General features: G+C 55.9%; 1 protein-coding gene across 1 annotated transcript in view; it reads left to right on the top strand.

The window, feature by feature from the left end:
* TOLLIP (toll interacting protein) overlaps positions 1 to 17,878 on the top strand; it is a 148,037-nt gene extending 130,159 nt beyond the window's left edge. Inside the window, exon 6 of the mRNA XM_057553911.1 lies at positions 17,796 to 17,878. Coding sequence (XP_057409894.1) covers positions 17,796 to 17,863 — 68 coding nt within the window. The 3' untranslated portion in view covers positions 17,864 to 17,878. The remainder of the gene's footprint in view (positions 1 to 17,795) is intronic.
* The last annotated feature ends 7,063 nt before the right edge of the window (positions 17,879 to 24,941 follow it).

Genomic DNA, 24,941 nt, shown 5'->3' with positions numbered 1-24,941 from the left:
AGGGCAGGCCCATTGGAGACCAGGCCGGAACACCAAGCAGCGGGGTCCCTGCCGTCCTCCACACCCTGGCCCTCCCGGGTCCGTGGCGGCCAAGAGCCAAGTGGAGTGAACCCCGGCCCAGGCTCCCGGCCCCCGCCACCCGTCAGCCATGGGGTGGGGTGGGGAACTCCCTCCTCACCTGGGCCCGTCCAGCTCCACCTGAGACAACATCCCCGCGTGATAAGGCTGACCTCACTGATCTCGCGCACTGGCGCCCGCAGCGCTAATCTGCTTACCCAGGGGCCGCCAGGCCACACCCGAGAGGAGCCCCCTGGGCCTGATGGGGAAGGGGGAGGGGCTCTCTCCGCTGCCCCAGCTTGGCTATCCTGTCCAGCAAAGGCCAGAGCCGAGGGTCCAGCATGTTCCCCTCCCCCCTTCCCTGCACCCCACACCTGCGGCCATGTCCACCTGCAGGACAGCTGGGCCAGGAGGTGACCGCCATCCATGGTGGTGGCCAGAACCCAGGCCAGGGAGTGCCTGTGTGTGGGAGGGAAGGCTCGGGACGTCCTACCCCCTCCTGTATGGCTGGACGGTGCCCGCACAGCCCGGGCTTGTGCCCCTCCCCACTGGGCAGCGCTGGGCGGGGCGTGATCATGGGTGACTTGGCCTCAGGCCCCGGGTGCACACAGAGCATCTGGGCAGGTGCACCTGAGGCGCCCCCACCCCGGGGCCAGGTCCGGCTGACATGGGCACTGGGCACCCAGAGACAGAGAAGTGAGGGCTGCCTGCCATGTGGAGGGGGCTGGGAGACTGAGGGCCAGCCCCTCCCGTGGGGACCAGCAGGATGGTGGGCCGGAAGTGGTTTGAAACGGCAGCTGGAAGGGTCCTGGGGGCAGCTGTCGAGGGGGCAGCAGGGCCGCACTTGAGGGCTACGTGCAAGTGGAAAGAGGTCTTGAGAAGCCAGACCCCCGTGGCTGCAGTAGGCCTGCGTGGGGGCCTGCGGGGTGCCACCTGGGCCCCTCAAGGACCACGCCCTCTCGCCCTGCCCCTGGCCACTAGGAGTGCTGGCTGCAAGGACTCGGCCATCCGTCCCCGGGAACTGCCCCCCCGGAGACCCTCCCAGCCCAAGGCTGAAACACCCCCACCCGGGCACAGACGGCCAACAGAGGTGCTCCGAGCGCAGCCGAGGTTTCCCCAGATGGCAGGACACAGGGCTGGGGGTGTCAGCGCTCAGCCCCACTCAGGGCTGCCCGGGGGGGCAGACTCTGTCCTACATCGGGAGGACGCCGACCGCCACCCCTGGGGGCTACTTCGAGGCTGAAGCGGGAAGGGCGTGTGGATGAGCCTGTTTCCTTCATTCAGGATTTCGGCCAAGGGCCTGCTCTGGGCCCGGCGTGTTCCCGCACCGGGGACACAGCACAGAGCAAAGCAGACCCCGCCCTCGTGGCTCTGACGCTGGGGGCAGGGGACAGCCCACAAACCGGTGAGTGCCCAGGACAGTGTCGGCTGGTGACAAACTCTATGAAGAATTTGGACCGGGGTGGTGTGGGGCAGGTCGGCGATTTCAGAAGCACAGTCACAGGGCCTCTGGGAGGGGACATGTGCTCGGAGGTCAGGGGCCAGGCATGAGCACGGGTCCCCACAGACGCCCCTCCCCCAGCACAGCCGACGGGGGGGCGGGGGGAGCGCCAGGTGAGCACGCGGGCCGGGCGGGAAGGTGGGCCGTGCACAGAGCCTTTGCTGCCCTGCGGGGCCTGAGACATCTGGCCGGGAGGGCGTAGACAGGCAGAGCCACCGGGCGTGGACAGTGTCCTCCCCGGATGGCCAGGAAGTCCCAGGGTTGCTCAGCCCCTGGGTGTGGTCTGGGGACCGAGAGGGGGCTGGAGAACGGGCATCTGAGGGTCTCCGGGGACCGTGCTTCTTCCCTCTCCAGAGCAGGGCCTGCTGGCTCCCAGAGGCTGTGGGTACGCCCGTCGGGGGTCTGCTCTGCAGGTGCAGAAGTGAAGGGGGGCCGGGGCTGAGCGGGGGACATGGCTCCGTCTCCAGTGCTTGAGGGACCTTAGTGACCTGTCACAGCTCAACGGCCCAGCGTCTCTGTCCCAAAGGGGCGGGGCCTGGGGACATTGCAGAAAGTGCCCAGCGGCCCAGGGGAGCTGTGACGGTGACCTGGCGGGGTCAGGCCTTGGGGCAGTGGGGGCCTCTACTCACACCAGGCTGTGTGGGATGTTCTCCTGGAGGGTGGATCCTCCTGAGTCAGACCCAGCTCAGGGCCCGGCTTGGGGTGGATCTCTGTGCTCACCACGTGCCAGCCTCGGGGAGCTGCCAGGATCCCCCACCTGGCAGTCAGGTGCACCCCGCCTGGCCCGGGCTCAGGGGCGTCCACGGGCCGGGCACCGCTGCTCGGAGCGGAGCCCGCAGGTCCTCAGGGTGTGTGAAGCCTCGTTTCCCGAGGGGCTGAGCCGCCAGCGTGGGGTTCCCCCCCGTCCTGCCTGGTGGTCGGATTGGATGGGCCGCCTGCCCTGCCCGCCCCGGGGACCGTGCTGTCTGGGCTGTGAGTCCTGAGGTGAAGCCAGGTGAACGGTGGCCCCCAAAATACATGCCCCACACCCCCGCCCCCAGAAACCGTGAGTCTGTGTATTTGGGAAAAGGATCTTCACAGGTGTAGTTAAGTTAAGCACCTTGAGGGGCCTTCATCCTGGGCTCCAACTCCAATGGCAAGGGTCCCAGTGAGATCTGAGAAAGAGAGACCACGCGGGGGACATGGCCATGAAGACGGGAGCAGAGACGGGAGGGACGCGGCCACGAGCCCAGCAGCGCCGGAGCCCCCGGGCCTGGGAGAGAGGCCTGGAGCGACGTCCTCGGGGCCTCCGGCTCCCTGACCTCTGACCCTGAGGGCCTCCACGGGCTCTCCCAGGCCCGGGCCCCTCCGGGATGCACACCGTCTTCCAGGTGCACAGGCCGGGAGGGGGTGGTCCCGTGCAAAGCAGCTGCAGGCACCCTAACGGGGGACAGGCCACGGAAGGCCACACAGCAAGGGAGCTGGCCACGGTCTACCCCCCTTGCTGTCCCCCATCACCTCAGCCAACCTGTGCTACCACAGGCCAGTGCTGGGGGGCCCCCATCACCCAGGACGGGCAGACCTGGCCGGGAGACACTCCTGCCGTAGCTTCCGTGGCTGACAGGCCCACCGGAACCAGGAGGCTCTGCAGGAAGGCCAGGGCCGTGTGCTTGCGGCTGGTTCGTCAGACACCTGCTCGTCAGACGCCACTCGCTCCCCCGCGCTCACCTGTGCTCACCTTCACTCGCTCACCTTCTCTCACCCGTTTATTGCGCAGTGTTTATGGGGCCCCTCCCTCCAGAGCACACTGCGATTTGGGGGACAGACCGTGCACAGGTCATAACACAGCAGTGTGAAGGGGTGATGCGGGGTCAGAACAGAGGGGCAGCAGGGACCCTGCCTCAGGTGAGTCCTTGAGAGGCTTGAGCCCAAGTTCTAGACCCCCACCGGGTCAGAGAGCAGGGGGTTCACACCTCTGCTTGGACACCACGACTCTGGGTCTCCAGGGCCAGGAAGTCCTCTGTCCCTGGGGCAGGGCTGTCCCCCGTCCCTGGGACACGTATGTCCCGGTCGCCCTCCAGGAAGCGGTGAGGATTACACCAGCCCAGCCCGGTGGGGGTGGCCAGACGCCGGGACCAGAGGGGATGCGGCCAGATCACGCCAATTGCACGGAGAAGCCCCTGCAGGCCTCGCCGGCCCCTCTGCCCGCTCCCCTCGGCATCACTGCTCAGAGAGTTTGGAAATTCCAACCCAAGGGCAAGCAGTGGGGGAAGCGTCCAGCGGGAGGACTCGACCTCCCCGCTCCTCCCTGCTGGCTGGGTTCATGGAAACTGAGGAAGGTTGCCCTGGAGGGTTAGAGCGGAAATCAGAGCTCTAGGAGTGGGAGTGTGTCAGCGGGGGTCTGGAGGAGGCTGGGCCTCGTAGGAGAGAAAGCAGTGCCATCTCCCCAGCCCAGCCCAGCCCAGACTGGCATGGAGGGCAGCCGGGCCTGGGGCGGCTCTGAGGACACACAGGGCTGGACACAGCCCCTCACACACTGGTCAGCTCTCGGCCTCAGCCACCTTCAGCCCCGGGGTCAGGCCGAGGTCCACTGCTGATCTGAGAGCAGAACCTGGGGTTTTCAGGGACTCTAAAGCCTGTCCCAAGACCGTTGGGCAGTTCTTCACTGCCCCGCCTGGCTGCCCGCCCCGAGCCCGGTGGCAGCGCCTTCGCAAGGCAGGGGTCCCCAGGGACTCTTCCCAAACCGGCAAGACGTCTCAGGCCTTGGCCCCACCTGAGGGACCTGACCCTCTGCAAGTGGCTGTGCCGCCACTTCCCTGGGGTGCCTAGCAACATCTGGCAAGGCGCTTCCTGCAGGGCTGAGCACATGGGGGGCCGGGGGCTCCGACACCCACGCAGCCCTTGCAGGCTGAGCCCCAGTAGCTCCAGCTGGGCCCACACTGGGGACTGCAAGCCTGCTGCTCTGGGACCCTCCATGTTTCTAGCGTGACCTTAGATCCCGCCGGCCTGCTCGTTACAGAACGTCGGCCCCTTGCACACCGGTGTTCGCGGCAGTGCTGCCATCACCAAGAGGTGGAGGCGACTCAGTATCCATCCGTGGGTGATGGGTCCACAAAGTGTGGTCCGTCCACATAGTGGAACATTACTCAGCCTTAGAAAGGAAGGAGATCATGACACAGGCTACAGTAGGATGGACCCTGGGGACACTACACTCAGTGAGATAAGCCAGACACAGAAGGACAAATGCTGTCTGATTCCACTCCCATGAGGTCCCTGGAGGAGTCAGATCCACAGAGACAGGAAGTAGACGGTGGAGCCAGGGCTGGGGGAGGGGAGGGGAGTGAGTGTTTCATGGTGACAGGGTTTCGGTTTGGGAGGATGAACAAGTTCTGGAGGTGGACGGTGTGATGGTCACACAACAATGTGAATGTGCTTAGCGCTGCTGAAATCTCACTTACAAGTGGTTAAGGTGGTAAGTTTTATGTTGTGTGCATTTTGCCACAATTCAAAAAAATAATTTTAAAAATAAATCAACCCCTCCCACCCCCAGAGCAGCATAACCTATAGAAAGTGGGGAATTCCCTGGCGGTCCAGTGGTTAGGACTCCGCGCTTTCACTGCGGTAGCCGAATTCAGTCCCTGGTGGGGAACTAATATCCCGCAAGGGAAGGAGGGAGGGAGGGAAGGAACTGTGTCCCGACCCCCTGCTCCCGGCACAGACCTTGCCCTTTCCACACCGAAGGACTTGACCGTGTGGCTCTAGACCAGGAGGACTGAAGCCTTCCTGGGGGTTGCAGTGGACCCACGTCCAGCTGACCGGGGGTGGAACCATTCTTTCCTTTTCTCCTGCAGCAAACATTTATTAAGTCCCACTGTGTGCAGGATACCGCTGTCTGCCAGAAACCTGCTGACCAACCCAGGGCCGCACAGGGAGGGGCCCGGGCGGGAACTCCGGGAGGAGAGGACCTGCCCCGGGGATTAGTGGGGTGTTGTTTCCCTGAAGGAGAGTTTGAGAACAGCCCTGACAAAGGCAGCTGCCTGCCCTCTGGGGCTAATCCAGGATCTCTCAGCCCAGGGGCGGCAGTTCCCGTCTGGGGAGCCTGAGTCAGGCAGCCTCCCATGGGGTTCGCGGGCCAGAGAGCCATGTGCTTGGCTCGGTGGCAGTGAAAGGCTAGTCTATTCACAGGAAAGGAAGAGATCCATTCGGGTCCCCTCCTCCCCGGTAAATCAAAGGCCCCAGGCAGGAGAGGAAGGAGGGAAACACGGCTCAGAACGCGGCCAAGCACCAGGCCGCCTGCGGGTCAACCAGACGTCTCTGCGGCCACTGCTCCCGCCCTGTAAGGGGCTGCTCCTGGCAGGGGGGAGGAACAGCTGGGTTGGGGGCCTCTAGGTGCCCCACTCTTAAAGACCCCTCCTGGCAAACCAGGCTCTGTGGGCAGCAGCTCCCGCGTCAAGCGAGGAGGCCAGGCTTCCCAGATGGTAGGGGTGCTCCTTACGCACCAGCCCTGGGCGCGGGGCTGCCCGGCACAGGGTGTTCTTCAGGGTTCCAAGGCCACTTCCCGGCCTGTGCGGGCAGGAGGGAGCCCTGTCAGTTAGCGATGGTGGCCCAGGCGCCAGAGGACAGGGTGACAACCACCTGCAAGCTGGGGACGCGGCCTCCCCCAGCTACCTGAGGCCCCCACTTCTGAGGGCCTCGGAGACCCTGTGCCTGGCCCGCTGCCCCAAGGGGACACCTTCTTCTTGTCCCACAGCACATGCTTGCGGGTGGGGCTCGGGGGCCACGAGATGGGCACGGCCTGCCCTCCCAGACCTCACAGCAAGCAGGTGGTGACCAGAGCGGTCAGCACAGAGTCTCAGATTACAGCCGCCCGGTGCCGGTGGGACGCTGGGCTCAGGGTAGTGGTCCTGCAGCCCCCAAGCACTTCCAACAGCCGCCTGGCGGGCCCACCCGGAGTGGGTGACTGTGAATGGGGGATCGGCCCCCCGCGGCTTTGCTCCCTCTTTGCCTTCGAGACACCTGTGGGGCAAGAGGGTGGCCGTCAGTCCACCCCGCAGGCAACATGCCTGCCCTCCCAGGGCCTCCCATGACAAGGCCCACAGGTAGGGCCTCAGAGGACAGGACCTCTCCAGCCCCCCATCACCCTCAAGGACGCAGCATTGGCGGGACAGCCGGAGGCAGGGAGGCCGGAGGTTGCAAGATGGGGGTGTGCAGTTTGTATGAGGGCTGAGCGAAGGGTTTGTACACCCAACAGGCTGTGCCTGAGCCCCACTGGGAGCACCGCGGGTCACTGCAGGTCCAAAAGCTGCGTGCCCTCTGAGGTCAGGTCACCTCCTCAGGGTCCCAGGGGAGGGGGGGTGCGAGCAGACCTGCTGAGGCCGGGAGGTCCTCTCAGAGGAATGGTCCCTCCTGTCTGCACCCTCCCCGCCTTGTGGCCTTGCAGGAGGGCTCCGCAGGTCAGCTGACGGGGTGACGTGGCACTGTGACCCTTCCTCCTGGCGCCCGGCCCTTCCCAGCAAGCCGTGAGGCTGAGCGGCCCCTGGAATGTGGTGGTGTTGGCCCTGCCCGGCCCATCTGCGGGAGGGAAGGAGACGTGCAGGGACAGATCAAGGTCAGGGCAAGGCACATTGTTCCCAGCAGCCCTGAACACGTTCCCACCCAAGTATCAAGGATGGAGGGTGGACGTGGACGGACAATGGCCATGCCCATGGCCGAACACCCCGGTGGGCAGCGGGCAGCTCATGGTGGACAGAAATGGGGTAGCTCCCTGGCTCTGATAAGTGTCTGTGCTTTTCTGAAAAAGGCATCATCATAAAGGGAAGCTCGGACACCTCAAGGACGTGCTCCTTGAGGGTCAGCGTGGGCCACGAGGCCACTGCCCCCCCAGTCTCCGCACCCGGCCAGGCCAGGGGCAGGCCGGCGGGACAGGCCTCGTGGCCCTTCTGGGGGAGGGAGGCGGCTGAGCGCTCGACCACCAGCCCCCCTGCACGCGAGACCCTGGACTTGGAATCCCACGTGGACGCTGGGCGCAGGGGGGTGATTTCCAGGCACCTGATCCTGCCGTCCCGCAACCCACGCGGCTGCCACACGCGGACTCCGCTCCAGCGACCCGCCGGCGTCCCGAGCAGGCCCTCCGTGTCCGCACAGCCTGGCAGGAGCAGGATGGCCAGGGTCCAGGCTCCAAACGGACTCGGAATCCGGGACGGAGATGCAGAGGCTGCCTCTGAGAGCCCGGCCCCTCTGCCCCCCAGCGTGTGACCCCAGTGACTCCCCAAGACTCACTCCTTCTCGGGGCTCCCCAGCCCAGCGTTGGCCCCTCCTCTGTGTGAATCACCACACAGCCGCTGCCCCCTTGTGCTTCGCAAGGCCTCTGAGCCAGGAGGTGTTGGCAGGTTTGGAGGGAAAGTGTCAGAATGATGGGGTCTGTCCCGCCCTCCCCAGCAGTGGGGCAGAGGCCACACGGATGCTTCTTGTTTGCACACAGGGCTGGCCCGGCTGCCTTATTTAGCTTTGAGATTTATGGGGTTTTAATTAAGCCCTGTCTAATGACGCAGTCACTGGTCAGCGCCCAGAGCGGGAGACAGAGAGAGTGAGAGAGACACAGAGAGAGACAGGGAGAGAGAGGCAGAGACACAGAGATGCTGGGAGGGAGAGCTCGAGGCTGCCTTGCTAGGTGGGGGGTTGGGTGGGCAGGGAGGGGGCAGTAGGAGGCCGTGGGGGGATGAAGGCCTTCTGGCCGCTCTCTGGTCTCAGCCCTCAGCAGGCTCCTGGGCCGTGAGGTCGGAGTCAGAGGCTGGCAGCAGTGTCCCAGTCGGCCTAGGGGAAAGACGGGTATCGTAATGGCAATGGCGGGCAGGGCCGTGGACCAGCCCACCCAGAATCTCTCCTCCTTCCCTCTCCTCCAGGCACCTGGGCTGGCCTGTCAAGCCTGTAAAGCCTCCTCCACCAGAGGGTTCAGGTGAGGGTCTGACCAAGAGGGGTCTGGTCAAGGGGAACGCGTCAAGGTGCATCTGAGGGTCTGGGTCCATCCCCACTTTCTTCTCAGGAAGACCCTGGAGGATCCCAAAGCAACTGACAGCAGACACCCAAGCACTCATACACCATGTTCACAGCAGCCCAGAGACAGAGGCAACCCAAGTGCCCGTCGAAGGGTGAGTGGATAGATACACAAAATGTGGTCCATCCATAAATGGATGTCAGCCTTAACAGGAAGGATATCCTGACACAGACTACATCCTGGGTGAACCTTGAGGACATGATGCTCGGTGAAATAATCCAGACACAGAAGGACAAATCCTGTCTGATTCCACCCACATGAGGTCCCTGCAGGAGTCAGATCCATAGAGACAGAAAGTAGACGGTGGGGATCAGGGGCTGGGGGAGGGGAGGGGAGTGAGTGTTTCATGGGGACAGGGTTTCGGTTTGGGAGGATGAACAACTTCTGGAGGTGGATGGTGGTGATGGTCGCAGAACGACGCGAATGTGCTTCATGCCCCTGAACTGTGCACTTAGACATGGCAAGATGGTAAATTCTACATTATATGTTTCTTACCACAAATAAAAATTTTTTAAAATTTTAATGGAGAGGGATTCCCTGGGGGCGCAGTGGTTAAGAATCCGCCTGCCAATGCAGGGGACACGAGTTCGAGCCCTGGTCCGGGAAGATCCCGCATGCCGCAGAGCAACTAAGCCCGTGCGCCACAACTACTGAGCCTGTGTGCTCCAGAGCCCACGAGCCACAACTACTGAAGCCTGCGCGCCTGGAGCCCGTGCTCTGCAACAAGAGAAGCCACCACAATGAGAAACCCGCGTACGACCACGAAGAGTAGCCCCCGCTCGCAGCAACTAAGAAAGTCTGCACGCAGCAACGAAGACCCAATGCAGCCATAAATAAATAATTTTTTAAAATTTTTTTTATGGAGAGGAAAAGTGTTAAAGTAATAATGGAACATTTTTCCCACAGTGGAAAACAAAAGGCCTCAGAAGGAAGGGATTCAAAGGCAGCCCAACAAGAGAGAAACGGAAAACAGTCCCTGGACCCGATACAGTGAAACGTCAGGACAAAACGAACTCCCTCAGGAGGGCTGCTGGTGGAGACGGACCATTCCAGGCGCCGGCCCAGCGCCGAGCCGGTGGAGCCCGCATCCAGGCTGAGAGGATGCCCATCGCCAGGACCACTTGGGAAACTGTTTGCCTGACGCAGGACGAAGCAGTTGCAAGACAGATGGTGGCTACACCACCCAAAACACCGCGCAAATGATTATTGCACCTTTATTGACAGTAGCCAAAAACTGGGTACGGCCGCGACCCCTGACTGCCTGGACAGGCGCCGCGCACAAGTGGCTTGATCAACAGAAGTTCATTCCCTCTGTCCTGGAGGCGGGAAGTCCCAGATTAAGGGGCGTGCCGGGCTGGCCCGCGCCCCGAGGCTCTGAGGGGTTCTGTCGAGCTCTCCCCCTCAGCTCTGGGGGGTTTGCTCCAATCTTTGGTATGCTTGGCGTTTGGAAGCATCACCCCGATCTCTGCCTTCATCTTCACGTGGCACCCATCTTCCCTGGTGTGTGTCTGTCTACAAATCTCCCCTTTTAATAAGCACCAACCGTACAGGATTAGGGTCCAGCCAAATGACCTCATTTTAACTCAATCACCTCCAGAAAGACCCTATTTCCAAACAAGTCACATTCCAAGGTACTTGGTGTTCGGACGCTGACATATGAATTTGGGGGGGATACAGTTCACCCCGTGGCACTGGGAGTAACCAGATGTCCACCAATAGTAAGATGAATAAATAATTGTGGTAAAGCTGCAACTCAGTACCACTCAGTAATAAAAAGAATGCATTTCTGCTACTCACAACACGCATAAATCTCACGGACAAAGGGTACCTACTTACAATTCTGTTGGTGTGAATCGTAAGAACAGGGGAGACGGTGAGAGAAACCAGAAGGACCCTGCAGGGCACCCGAGGGGCTCTGGGTCCTGGGTCGGGGGATGGCAAATTCCTCAGGCCTCTTGTTACCGAGCCTCCGTCACACCTCAACTACCAGGGTGTGGGGTGGGTAGAAGACGGTAGGATTCTGAGAGAGATGGGGTCGACCTTGAACTTCTCCATGCGCACTGGTTACGGGACCAAGGAGTGATATGTTTAAATGCTGAACTTTATTTGATATTTGAGCCAATTGTTGCTCCAACTCGAGGGCACTAAAGGGCCCTCGGGTTCAGGGGTCCTGGGAGAGCTCACCGCAGACGTGTGGGTGCTGAGAGCCAGCGTGAGGGGTGGGAGGTGTCCGGAAGCTCTCACCGCCATCCTGGACACTGCAGTCAAATGCAAGGAAGATCTAGACTCACGTGAGCTGCGACTGGAACTCCAGACACTTGAGCTTCGTGGCCAGCGGGCCGCTTGGGGCACCTCCACCCGTGGCCGCGCTGTGCTGCCCTAGGGGCCCTCACCCATCACCACCCCTGGACGCCCGACGGGCTCTGGGCAGTGGCTGGAGCTGCCCCCGGCACAGCCACCTGGGGGAAGCGACAGAGGAGACAGCCGTCCCCCACCCAACCGAGCGCTGGCCCTCAGGTTCAAAGGTGCAGTCGGCACTGGCCCTCCCGGCGAGCCTCTGTCGGGACTATCAGTAAAATATGGCAACGCTTCACTGCCAGAAGGAGGGGCAGAAGACCCCCCGCCCCTGGGTAAACTTCCGTGGCCTGGCGCTTGGCCCATCTCTGACCAACAGGCCAAAGGGCTCTGAGATGCCTGCGGTTTGGCCAAGAGCTGCTGTTTGGGGGCTGGGCTTGTGTGAGCCTCGATTTCACAGACGGGAGGCCGCTGTGAACGCTGGTGTCCTTACAGGACGCCTCCCCCGAGACCCCTGTCCAGGCGTCGTTCGCAGGAAGGGTCCTGAAAGCTGCCACTAAGCAGGGCGCCCCGGGGGCCCACTCTGTGGGGCTCCCGCTGCAAGTTCTCCGTGGGGGGCCCCATCTCCAAGCAGAGGCGGTAGAGGGCAGCCCAGGCAGTGCTGGGGGGCGGGCGGCATCCAGGCTCCCTGGTGGGGGGGTCTGGCCGGGCACTGGAGCCAAAGCCTGCCCTGCAGCCTGGCGCAGAGCCCCTGCCCCCCGAGCAGGAAGCGGGACGATGACCGGCTCGCTCACTGCCCTGGAGATGCTGCGTCACAGGCAACGGCCGCTTCCTGGTCCTCGGGGCAGCCCAGGGACAGCCGAGAAGAGAGGACACCGCTGGCCCCATGCCACCGGTGGGGCGCAGGCCTCCAGTGCCAGGTGGCGGCGTCCCCGATCTCCCTGGGGCCTTGTTAACAGGCCCGCTGACGCTGAGGAGGTTGGGGACGGAAAATGCCCAGCTACCCCCCACCCCATAGCGCAGGAGGAGGTGGCCTGGCTGCAGGGCCCGGGTACCCGTTTCTCAGCCACGTGGTGCAAGGGTGGCCTCGGGTCCCAGCTCTACAGCGGGCGGGTGGCATCCCGACCACGGGAAGAGCGGGAATTCGGGGCTCGGAAGCACTTCCAGCCAGGACAGAGCAGGCGCTTTCTGCGGCATGACCCGGCCGGGAGGGGAGCTGGGGAGGCCCTGGCCTTGTCCCCAGGGCCCCCTCCCTCGCCCAGCCCGACCGGGGTCTCCGGGGGATCAGCGTGGTGAGGTGCTGCCTACCCCAGCTGCGTGACCCCCAGGGTCGCTGGCCCACCTCGGCCGGTTTTGCCGTCTGTTAAATGAAGTGATAGTCGATCCCCCCACCAAGATTGTCCCCTAGATGAAGCTGCTTCGCCCTCAGCCGGGAGCACTGAGCCGATGGTACCTCCCCTGTCACTCCCCCAGCTTGGCAGGGGGTGCACTCTCAGGGGGAACGCCAGCAGGTGATGGCCCGAAAGCCCTACGTCCTCTCTGAGCGCCCGTCCTGCCCACCTGGGTCCTCCCTCCGTGTAGCCGCAGGGTTGATCAGGGTGTGTTTCCTGGGGTGACTGCAACAACATTGTTCTTTGTTTTTTGTCTCCAGTCCTGGAGGCTGGAATCCCAGATCCAGGTGTGGGCAGGGCTGGGTCCTCCTGAGGCCTCTCTCCTCGGCCTGTAGACAGCCGTCTTCTCCCTGTGTCCTCACGGGGTCGTCCCTCTGTGTGTGTCTGTGTCCTGACCTCCTCTTCTTATAAGGACCCCAGTCACACTGGGCCAGGGCCCACCCTCGTGACCTCATTTTACTTTCCACCTCTTTAAAGACCTCATCTCCAAATAGTCACATTCTGGGGTGCTGGGGAATCAGAACCCCTATGTATGAATTTGGGGGACGCAGTTCAGCCCACGACAACCTATAAGAACAAAAGGGGAGAGAGTGAGTCAAAGCTCACTGCACAGGGAGAAAATCCCTGGCTCCTTTAAGGGACCGGCAGGCAGGTGGGGTTCAGGGAGCGGCCAGCAGAACCCTAAACAGACAGGATCTGATTTGATGCCATCAGCAAACCCTGGCGGAGCTTCTCCTGAGGGTCTGAGGGCGCCATGAGGTTCTCAGAGCCCGGTGGCATCCGTGGGCCCCTGCTCTGGCCTCCAGGTCGCAGGCTGTGGGCTCGGCCTGGCTGGCTTGGGCAGGGAGGGACTGACCGCACCGCTGATGCCCTCAGCAGCCTGAGACCTGGGACGCCCTCCCCCCACCGCGGCATGTTCCTGTGCTCCTGCCGTGGGCCCGGGGGCTGTGCTGGACGTTGCAGGGCCCACTCACCAGCTCCCATCCTCCTCACCAGGAAAGATTTCAAACATACCATCGAGAACAGACGGACACGTGGGCACCGTGTACCCGCCGTCCAGCTTCAATTAACATTAGCTCCTTGACCTTTGTGCTTCAGATATGTTTTCCATCGAGAAATAAAATATTACGGATAGAACCGGGTGCCTCTCCCCACCCACCCCCTCCCCAGAAGTGGCCACAATCCTGAATTCCATGGTTCTCAAAGGTTTTTATAGTTTTACCACGTTTGTAAATGCGCAAGTTATAAAGCAGGGATAACGCGTGACTCCCCAGTGATGGCATCAGGGTCTGCGGGAGTCTGCTGTAGTTCTGGTTCCTGCAGGATTAACTGCCGTGTTGCGTTCCGGGGGAGGGGGGGGGGGGTCTCACTCCTGCAAGAGGGCTGTGCACACCCGGCTCGGCTAGTGGGAGGACGGCCCAGGCAGAAGCGCCGGTGGGCTAATGCAGGTCCCAAGGGGGGTTTCTCTTACGTTTCCTGGATCCCTGTGGTCAAGCTTCTTTGCTTGTTGCTTATTTTTGTCATCTGTGCCTGAAAGGAGGTGAGCTGCCCTCTGCCCCAAGGCAGCAAGTGGGCGCCCTGGACTCTCCGTCTAGGCCGTGGGTGGGCTCAGCCCCCCTCCCCCTCCCCTCCTCCCCCTCCCCCTTCCTTCTTCTCCCCCTTCCTTCTCCCCCCTCCCCGTCCTCCCCTCCCCCTTTCCTCCTCCTCCCCTCACCCCCTCAGGGTCCTGCAGGTGGTGGACATCATGGGCATTCCTTAGCTCTTTGGACACTGGTCGTCATGAGTCATCCTCATGGAAGCTTCCTTCACTCTTTGGTCTGTATTTTCACTTTGTTAGGTTGTCTTTTTTCAAACAGGATTATCAAGTGTCTCCATTGCAACATCGATGGCTTGTGATTTTACTGACTTGGTTAAGAAATCCTCCCCTCCCCTGAGGTCATAAACATTACGCCTTTAATTTCTCCTGAAAGTTTAATAAAAGTTTTGCTTTTCACATCTAGCTATTTAAGCCACTTGGTATCTGATCTTAGTTTGGGGCGTGAGGTGGAGACCTCATTCCTACTTCCCCACTGAGAGAACACTGTCCCAGCAGCTTCTACTGAAGGTCCCCCCTCCCTGCATATGAGGAGTCCTTCCCACCTCAATCATCATCTGGGCGTGTGGTCTGTTCCACCTGCCCACTTGCCTATCCCTGCGCAAGCCCACACTGCTTTGTGAGAAAAGACCAGCCTTCCCACCTCGTGCTTCTTTGAAAACTCTCGGCTCTTCTTGATTCTTTGCTCTCACATGGGCTGTTTGAGCAGCCTGACAAGTCCGTGAAAAACTCTACTGGGATCGTGAAAGGCATTTTGTTAGGTTTATATAGCTGTTTGCCAAGAATTGGTTTTATTTTTCAAAATTGAATCTTATCATTCGTGAGCAGGGCATCTCTCTCCATTGAATAAGGTCTTCCTATTTGCCTTCCAGTAACTATAGTAATTTTCTCTTAATAGCCTGGGACATATTCTGTTTGATTTATTCTTAGGAATCTGCGTGGGTTTGTGGCTGCGTTAATTATTATTTTTTCTACTTGGTTTTTACTGGCATAAATAAATGCTACTGGTTTTGTGTATTTGTTTTCATTAACCTTGTATCCAACAATGTTACTGAGTTCTAATTGGCTTTTCCATCTTGATAATCACAGTATCTTTAAATCAGGACAGTTTTATTTTTTTCCAATCCTGATATTGTTTTTTTTTTCTTGTTTTGTTGCTTGGCAAGAACTTCTAGACCCCATAGATTGATGGTAAAAGAATATGAAAAAGAATATATGTGTATAACTGGGTCACTTTACTGTATAGCATAAGTTAACACAACATTGTAAATCAACTATACATCAATAAAATGTTTTTTAAAAAAGAAAGTAGTCATTGTAGACAACCTCCACGTTCCCTGACTTTCATGGAATGATTCTAAAGCTCTAGCACTAAATCTGATGTTTGCTGCCATTTTTTGACTGATACACACTAACAGATGAGGAATGTTTCCTTCTAGTCTTAGTTTGCTTTAAAAAAAAATGAAGACAAGCTGTTTACTTTCACGGGGTGCTTTTTCTGCATCTCTTAAGGGTTTTTCTCCTTTAATCGCCAAACGTTGCTGGCTCCCCTCCTGTTGGCAAAGCCGTATCTCACATCCCAGCCCTGGCAGCTGCCAGCAACCAGGTGACCCTTTGTTCTGAGGGTTTAGACACTGGCAGCATGCTCCATGTGATAGACGTGATCTCTGAGGTGACAGCTGCTCCATCACCCGAGGTCCTGGAGAGAAAATGGGAGCAGAGCACAAGTCCAGGGTGCCTGGAAACCTCTGTTGTCACAGGCCACCAAGATTGGGGGGCTCTTGTTACTGCAACACAGCAGAGCCATCCTGACTGAGACATTGCGTTAGTAGATTTTCTGCTGTTGAACAATACTTGACTTGCTGGATAAGCCTCCTTGCTCACGGTCTTTGGGATCTTAGGGGAGCTTCATACACAGCCCTCCCCACCTGAAGGCTTGAACCAATTGAAAAGGAAGGAAGGGGAGCTGGCGCGTGCAGGAGCAAGCCTAGTTGCGTAAATTGTAACTTCTTGGCTGGAGACCATGGATCGCCCTTGTGGGTAAGTTGGCTTCCTTACTCTGACCCCTGGAATTAAACAGACAACCCTCCAATGGCCGGCAGCGCTGGCCCAGACAAGCCCCCTCCTTGGAGAAGCAAAGGAGAACAGGTCAGGCCTGGGAGGAAGGAAGAGAAGAGAGGAAGGATGCCCACGCCCTGTTTCTCTTTTCGGGTGTGGATTAAGCCTTTAAGCCACTGCGCTCTCCCAGAGATGGAGGACGTGAAGGACAAAGGGGCAGGAACAGAAGGACCAGCTCCTCATGGAAAGAGATGTGGCCGTGGAGAAAAAGGCAAGCCCCACAGGGACTAATAAATTCTTCAGGGTGTCTGCAATTTCCTTTCCTTGGGCTGCTCTTGAGAGATTTTGGTATCACCGTTATCCTAGTTTCAGAAACGAGAGGCCTAAGCCTCCCGCTTTTTCTGCCTTCTGGGAAAGTCTGTGTGACAAGATGTGGTCAAAGGCCCAGCTGTTCACACCCCTGTATCCCATCCTCACTGATCTGGGCTTGCTGTGTCCATGGCTAGTTTTGGCCACTGGAACAGCAGTAAATCCGACACATGTGGAGGCATGAAAAGAGCTTGTGCCCTGGGGTCTCTCGTGGCTCTTGAGAACAGTGACTGCCATGGGAATAGCCACCTTCTTCTGGAGAAGGAGGGACTTATGGATACAGGCGCCAGTGACCCAAGCTACTCCGGCCATGTCAGTCCTGCAGACCCACCAGCTGACAGCAGACACGTGACAAGCAGCCCGATAACTTTTAGTAACTATGTGCAATCATGTACCCACCACCAAAATCAAGATGCAGGAACTCAAAAAGCTTATTTGTGCCATTTTGCGGCTGGTCCCTTTCCACATCCTTGGTCCCAGGAAACCACCACTGTGCTTTCCATTCCCCCAGTTTTGTCATTTTTAGAATTCCGTGGTACAAAATCCTGCAGTCTTTTATACCTGACTACTTTCAATTAACACAGTGCTTTTGATACTCATCCCAGTTGTATACAGCGATATTTGTCCATTTTTATAGGAGAGCAGTATCTCAACATACGGATATATTGGATTGGCCAAAAAGTTCGTTCGGGTTTGTCATGTTCTAGAAAAACCCAAACGAACTTTTTGGCCAACCCAATATTTCCATTTGTTTCTCCATTCACCAGTGGACGGGCAAGTACATCACTTCTCATTTTCAGAAATGATGGTGCTTCAAACATTCCCATACGTCTTCTTGTGACCATGTGGTTTCTTTTGTCTTGGGTAAACATCTACGAGTGGAACTGATGAGTCACATAGTAAGTATACATTTAACTTGGTAACATTTTGTTTTCCAAAAGGCTGTACAATTTCACATTCCTTCCAGCAACTTCTGAGAGTTCCAGTTACTCCACGTTCTTGCCAACATTTTGTATTGTCCGTGTGTGGAGACCAACACATCTTTGTAGTTTGTGCATTTATTGGAGGACCAGTAACATTGAACATCCTTTCATATGCCTACTGGCCAATCCTATATCATATTTTGTGAGGGATCCTATAAATCTTTTGCCTATTTTTAATTGAGTTAACTTATTTTTATTGCGTTAACTTATTTTATTGAGTTGTATTATATATTCTAGATGTAAGTTCCTTTTCAGACATATGTTTTGCAAAAATTTGGTAACCATGTCTTTCAAAAAGCAGAAGTTTTTAATCGTAATGAAGTCTATTTTATTGGGGTTTTTTTCTATATTTTGTGTTTGTTATGTCTGGTTTGAGAAATCTTTGCCTATTCCAATGTCATAAATATTTTCTTCTGTATTTCTTCTATAAATTTAATAGTTCTTGCTCTTGCACTTAGGTTATATTTGTATATGGTGTTAGCTAAGTGTCAAGGTTTATTTCTTTTCCACACAGATAGACATTCGGCATTATTTGTTAAAAAAGACTATCTTTGGGGGCTTCCCTTGTGGCGCAGTGGTTGAGAGTCTGCCTGCCGATGCAGGGGACACGGGTTTGAGCCCTGGTCCCGGAAGATCCCACATGCCGCGGAGCAGCTGGGCCCGTGGGCCACAATTACTGAGCCTGCGCGTCTGGAGCCTGTGCTCCGCAACAAGAGAGGCCGCGATGGTGAGAGGTCCGCGCACTGCGATGAAGAGTGGCCCCCACTTGCCACAACTGGAGAAAGCCCTCGCACAGAAACGAAGACCCAACACAGCCATAAATAAATAAATAAATAAAATTAAAAAAAAAAAAAGACTACCTTTATCCTACTAATTACCTTTGTGTATTCTTGGACTCTCTGTCTTGCTGCATTGATCTGTGTGTCTATCTTTATGCCAATAGAACACTATTAATTATATAGGCTATATCTTTATAATAGTATAATTAATATAATATAAATAATAAATAATATAAAACTATATTTATATAACATTTTCCTGCAATCAGGTAATGCTAGCCCTCCAACTTTGTTCTTCAGAATTGTTTTGACTATACCAGATTGCCTTTCCATATGAATTTTAAATCATCTTGTCAATTTCTTCGACAAGGCCTATTAGGGATTTGATTGGTATTGCATTGAATCTTTAGATAAATTTGGGAAGGGCAGCCATGTTCCCAATATTAAATCCTCCACCATGAGCATGGTATAGTTTTCCATTTACTTCAGCCTTTATGTTTTGCTTTGTACTATTTTGTAGTTTTTACTGTACACATCTCATATGACTTTTGTTAAATCTATTCCTAAGTATTTTATGATGCTATTGTAAATTGAGCTGTTTTCTTTAATTTCATTTCTAATTGTGCATTTGTACTATATAGAAATGCCATTGGTTTTTGTACATTACCTTATATCCTTCAATGTTGATAAATTCATTTATTCTTTCTAGTAGATATTTTGTAGTTTCCTTAGGGTTATCGCCATACATAAATATATCATCTGCAAATATAGACATCTTTATAAAATATACCATTCAGATCTTTCCAACCTGAACATCTTTCATTTCTTTCACTTGTCTTGTTGCACTGGCAAGGACCTCTAGTACAATGCTAAACAGAAGTGGTGAGAGCACACAGCCTACTCTCCTACCTGATCTTGGAATAGGCTTTAATCTCTGAGTGTGATGTTAGCTTCAGATTTTTGTAAATGTCCCCAGTCAGGTTGAAGAGGTTCTCTTTTTTTCCTAGCTCTCTGAGAGTTTTTATCATTAAAGTGTTGTGATTTTTTTCAAACACTTTTTCTGTATATAATATGATCGTTTGTTTTTCTCCTTTATTTTATGAACATGGGGAATTACACTGATTGATTTTCATATGTTATACCAATCTTGCATTCTTGGGGTAAACCTCACTTGGTATTAGCCTGTGTATGTATTGTTGGATTTGACTTGCTAATATTTTGTTATGGATTTTTGCACCTATTTTCATGAGAAGAATTGATCTGTGATTCGCTTTACTTATGGTATCTTTGGTTCTGAAATCAACATAAATACTAGCCCCATAAAATGAGTTGAGAAGTGTCCCCTCCTTCTTTATTTCCTGAAAGAATTTATGTAAGATCAATATTGTTTTTTCTTTAAATATCTGATAGAACTCACCAGTGAAACCACCTGAACCTGAACTTTGTGGAAAAGTTTTTGAGTTTTAGGTTTCTAGAATCAACATAGGGCTGTTCAACTTTTCAATTTCTTCTTGAACAAACTTTGTTAACTTGTCTCCTTCAAGACATTTGTCTACTTAATCTAAATTATCAAATGTGTTAACATGAAGTAGCTCATAATATTCCCTTACTATCCTTTTAATGTCTGTAGGATTTGTAGTTATGTCCCTTTTTTATCTTGATATTAATCATTCATGTCTTTGCCCTTTTTTTCATGATCCACTAGAGATTTGTCAGTTTTATTTTTAATCTCTTCAAAGAGCCAGTTTTTTTCTTTCATTGACAATCTCCATTGGATTTTTGGTTTTGTTGTTTGTTTTGTTTTAAATTTTGTTTATTTATGCTCTTTATTATTTGCTTCTTTCTATTTGCTTTGAGCTTCCTTTTCACTAATACAAACATTAAATGCATAAAAGTCCATCTAAGACATGCTTTAGCTACATTTCACAATTTTTGATAGGTTTTGTTTTCATCTGTATTCTATTTAAAATATTTCCTGATTTCTTGTGGCCTCCTCTGTCATTCCTGAGTTAGTTAGAAGTGTGTCTTAATTTCTAAATATGTGGAATTTTCCAGATAGCTATCTCTCTGTTGTTGATTTTTAGTTTAATTCCATGTGTTCCATGTGTGTAACATACTTTGTATGATTTTTACTATTTTAAACATGTTTCCTTTTGTTTTGTGACTGGAGTGTGGCCCATCTTTGTGAATGGTCCACGTGCACTTAAAAAGAATGTGCTTTCTGCTGTGTCAGGTGGAATATTCTATGTCAATCAGGCTCATTTCCAATTAAAGACACCGGGAAGTGTTTCCCTGGAAAGAGAAGCGAAGAGACAGCCATGGAGGGACTTGGAGTCCCCTGAGAATGGAGAAGCCCTCCCCAGACCCCCTCCCTACCTGCCCAGAGCTGCTTCTCAGAGAAGGTTCTTTTCTGGAGTTCCAGCTGGAAAGCCAGGAACTGGTATATTAAGAATATGCAGAGCAGTAACTGCTGAAGGAGGGAGCCACCCCGCCCCCTCAGCATTGAACTCCCGCTTTAGGGAAGGGAAAACCCCAGGGCCATTTCGATTGCAGGCGCAGTTTCAACACACTCTCACAACGGAAGTAAAGTCCCAAGATTTATTACCTACAGACCCCAGAAACAAGAGGCGGCTGGTGCACAGGGTCGTCTGTCCCAGGTCACAGTTGAGCATCTAGTACTCATAAGGCTGTTGGGGCAGAGGTCACTAACTTTCACAGGCTCAGCTCTGAGTGGTCGTTTTAAAAGGTGCCCCGGAATGAGCAGGGAGGCCTGGGGAGGGCCCGAGTCAGCTAGGAGACTCAGCTCTTGGCTGTTGGCAGGTGGCCTTGATGGCTTCTCAAAGGCAATGGCTCTGCCTGGGACAAGGCCCAGGTGTCTGGGGCAAAGCGCCTTGGTTCGTTTGTTCACTTCCTTCATTCCATGAACCTTGTCTAAGGAAAACCCCACTCCTGCCAGTACTGGCCATGCCCACCCAGGGGCCCAGTGAACTTCCAACTCCGGAGAGCTCAGGGGCCAGAATCTCTGCACCCCAGACACCTGTCGGGGAGGACGGAGAAGGCTGGGCTGCTCCTCCCTGAGGTACTGTGACCCTGTGCCTGGAGCCCGAAAGGGACACACAGCCCTGTGATGGCCTGTGGCCACAAGGCCCCCGCTCTGCCCCCACTTTGGCCGTGGTGACATGACTGGGCCTCCTTTGTGTGCTAACTTATCCCGTTACTACCTCGATATTCCCACTGATTTCCTTTCCTGTCAATTTCTTCAACTTCAAAATGCTGTATTGAGAGCAGTTTCCTAAGTTACCCGGAGTCCTGTTCAGGACAAGGATGCTTCCTGAAGTCGGGATGGAGGGGAAACAGGCGCAGGTGGGGAAGGCTTCTGCTCCAGAAGTGAGTGGACGCGAACCAGCCCTGCTCCACGGTGACTGGTGTTGTCCTGCTACAGTTTAAAATCGAGGCATACTTGACATAATAAATGCACAGACTTTAACTGCGTGGTGTGAGGGGTCATAACCAATGTCAACACACGTGTAACCATCCCAACCAAGGCAGAGGTGAACATAAAAGATTTCTATTTTCAGTGATTTTTTGTTTGTTTGTTTGTTTGTTTTTGGTCGCACTGTGCAGCTTGCGAGATCTTAGTTCCCTGACCAGGGACTGAACCCGGGCCACGGGCAGTGAAAGCAAGGAGTCCTAACCGCTGGACTGCCAGGGAATTCTCATATCTTCAGTGATTTTTAAAAAGAATTTCTGCTGATAGAATGCATGCTCATGGTAGAACACTCGGATTGTGCAGAGAAATCCAGGGCAGGATGTGACAGGGTCCCCTCCATGCGGCTCCCAGATAAAGGCTGCCCTGGCGGCATCCCACCACCCAGACAACCGCTGCGACTAGCATTTCAGTGTATTTTCTTCTGGTTTTTTTCTATGCACATATATACATATGTTATATATTTTTTTTCTATGCATACTTTTTTGCATACGACATCAGATCAAATTTAGTATTTAAAAACTTACTGTAGAATAAGCATTTCCATATATTGTAAAATATTGTGTAGATATGATTTTTGAGAGGCCTTTGGGGTTTACTTTGTGATATTTGATTCAGCTAGCATTGATGTGATAAAGAGGTGATGTTAGAGAAAGAAAGGAAGGAGGGAAGGAAGGAAGGAAGGAAGGAAGGAAGGAAGGAAGGAAGGGAGGAAGGAAGAAAGAAAGAAAGAAAGAAAGGAAGGAAGGAAGGAAGGAAGGAAGAAAGAAAGAAAGAAAGAAAGAAAGAAAGAAAGAAAGAAAGAAAGAAAGAAAGAAAGAAAAGGTGCCCCGGGAGGGACTTCCCTGGTGGTCCAGTGGTAAAGAATCCGCCTTCCAATGCAGGGGGGACGCGGGTTCGATCCCTGGTTGGGGAACAAAGATCCCCCATGCCGCGGGGCAACTAAGCTCACGTGCCACGAGAGAGCCCACGCGCTCTGGAGCCCACGCGCCACAACTAGAGAGAGAAAACCCTGCATGCCACAGCTAGAGAGAAGCCCGAGCATCACAACGAAAGATCCCGCATGCCTCAACTAAGACCCGACGCAGCCAAAAAAAATAATAATAATTAATTAATTAATTAAATATTTAAAAATAAATAAATAAAATAAAAGGTGCCCCGGGAAAAGCAAGGTGGGAACTTGTGATGGGAATCCTAATCTGATGTCCAGGCTCTGGGTGTGGGCAGGGCTATCACACCGCGGGAGGCCCGGGCAGCATCTCAGAATGGGGTTGTGTTCTCACCACTGGGGCCTCCACCGCAGCCCTGCGATCGAGGGCCAGGCTGTGGGCCCAGGGCTCCCCTCACCGGTGGAGCCCCACAGAGCCCGAGAAGTGTTGCACCTGGGTTGACGACCTGCAACCCTGCAGGGTACCTGGGAGACCCCATCCCTCCCGGGGCCCAGGCAGGGGTCTTGGCTCTGCCACCTTCCCCTGTGGTGGGGGGCAAGCGCCTGGGGGTGAGCGTAGCCTCTGGAAGCCCTGGGCGGCAGCAAGCCAGGCACTACCTGTTGGCTGTTATGGTCACAATGCCGCTGCAAAGTGAGGGCCTGGAGGGGCACAGCAGGCACGGAGGAGGCCTGCACAGCTGGAGCCTGAGTGGGCACCATGGCCACGGGCACCCCTGAAGGCCATGCTGCAGGCCCGCCACCCCGGACAGCGTGGGCCAGCCGGCATCCCCAGGGGTCAAGCGTAGCTGAGCTGCAGTACCATGAGGCCTGGTGGGCACTCATGGGCCCTGCCCTGGGGCCGGTCCAGCATCGGTGAGCTCGAGGCAATGGCGGGGGGGCACCTGCTGGGGTGGGGCGGGGTGGGGAAGGCGGCATGCAGCAGAAGGACCCACGGCCTGACCAACTCTGCCTCGGGGCCCACTTGGTGGCCTTGGGAGCCCCTTGCCCTCCAGGCTTCAGTTTTCCCACTGAAAACGGGGTTGGAGTGAACCCTGTGTCTGGGCCCTTGTAGGGTGAAGGTCCACGGGGGCAGCAGGAAAAACAGGCACTTAGCTAACAGTGAGGTGCTTTATTCTTACGTAGCCTCCTGGCCAGGGGCAGAGTTGGGCAGGCTGGGGGGAGGGGGGAGGAGCTTTGATGACCCAGGGCTGGTGGGGGTCAGAGGAGCAGCATGGAGAGGGGCAGTTGTTTTGTCCCAAGCCCGGCCCTGTTCCCACGGCACCCAAGACAGTGGCGGAGACCTTGTAGCCCAGCTTCCCAGTCGCTGGGGCAGGGCCGCCCACCTGGCTCACCTGGTCCTTGTCTCCCGTGCCCTGGGGGCACCCCAGCCAGGGGACAGCCCACCATGGGCCGTGGGAGAAGCAGCTGGCCATGGCTCCAGGTGCGTGCCCCTAGGGAGCCCTAGGGGGGCACAGCTCTGGGTGGTGAGCCAGGTGAGGGAGAAGAGGGAGCAGCTGGAGAGAGGAGGGGGCTGCAGGCCGCCTGCCCTGCTCCCTCCCTGCCCCACACCCCAACCCTCCAACACCTCTGAGACCTGGGTGGGCCGTGTGCGGGGTGGGGGGGGCGCTGTCGGGACAGGGACGCACCTGTTCTGCCAAGCTCCTGCCGGGAAGTCCCCATTTACAGAAGGTGTCCCCCGGGGCCCCCAGGTGGCTGGGAACATCTGCCGCCTCTGCCTTGGCACAGCTGTGCCTGAGAGCCTGGGGGGGCAGAGGTGGAGGCAGGTGGAGGCCTCTCTGCCTCTGGTCAGAGGAGAGATCAGCCCCAGAGGCGTCAGTGGAAATGGGAGCTCAGCCCAGAGACCCGGGCCAGGGGAGGGGCCCCGGACTGGGGAGCAGGAAACCGCCTGTCATCCGGGCTTTGCATTCATCGGCGGTGTGGGCCCGGCCTGGGGTCTCCATGGGGACCCCTCCCCAGCTAGAAACCAGGTCTGGGGCAGGCGAGGAGCACCTGTGGCGGCTCCGCAGGATGGGAAGGCTGACGCGGGGGAGGGGCTGGGCCGGGAGCGCGGAGGGAGGGGCAGGGCCCAGGCGGTTGCTCTCGGAGCACAGGGCCGGCTTGCCACCCACCGTACAGGTGCCCCGGCAGACGGCAGACCCCTCAGAGCCCGCATCTAAAACGTGGGGTGGGGCAGGAACGGTTGGCCTGACGGAAGCAAAACAGTGAATCAGTACCTCCCCCCGCACCCCCCCGCCTGGGTCTCCGTGGGCCTGGGGTCGCGGAGGCTGGCGTGGGGATGGCTCCTCTGCTCCCGCGTTCCCTGCGTCATTCGCCCGTGAGCGCTCCGCGTGCGGGGAGGGCGGGAGGCGCCCACGGGTTCCTCTCGGGGGACAGGGCCGCGGCCTCCCACCATCTGCCGATGATTGTCAAACTATTTTCTTTTAAAATTTATTTATTTGGCTGCAC

The sequence above is a fragment of the Balaenoptera acutorostrata genome, chromosome 9 (assembly GCF_949987535.1).
Source record: "Balaenoptera acutorostrata chromosome 9, mBalAcu1.1, whole genome shotgun sequence".
NCBI lineage: Eukaryota > Metazoa > Chordata > Mammalia > Artiodactyla > Balaenopteridae > Balaenoptera > Balaenoptera acutorostrata.
The sequence above is the reverse complement of the archived record's forward strand: the minus strand, read 5'-3'. Positions and strand labels throughout refer to the sequence as shown.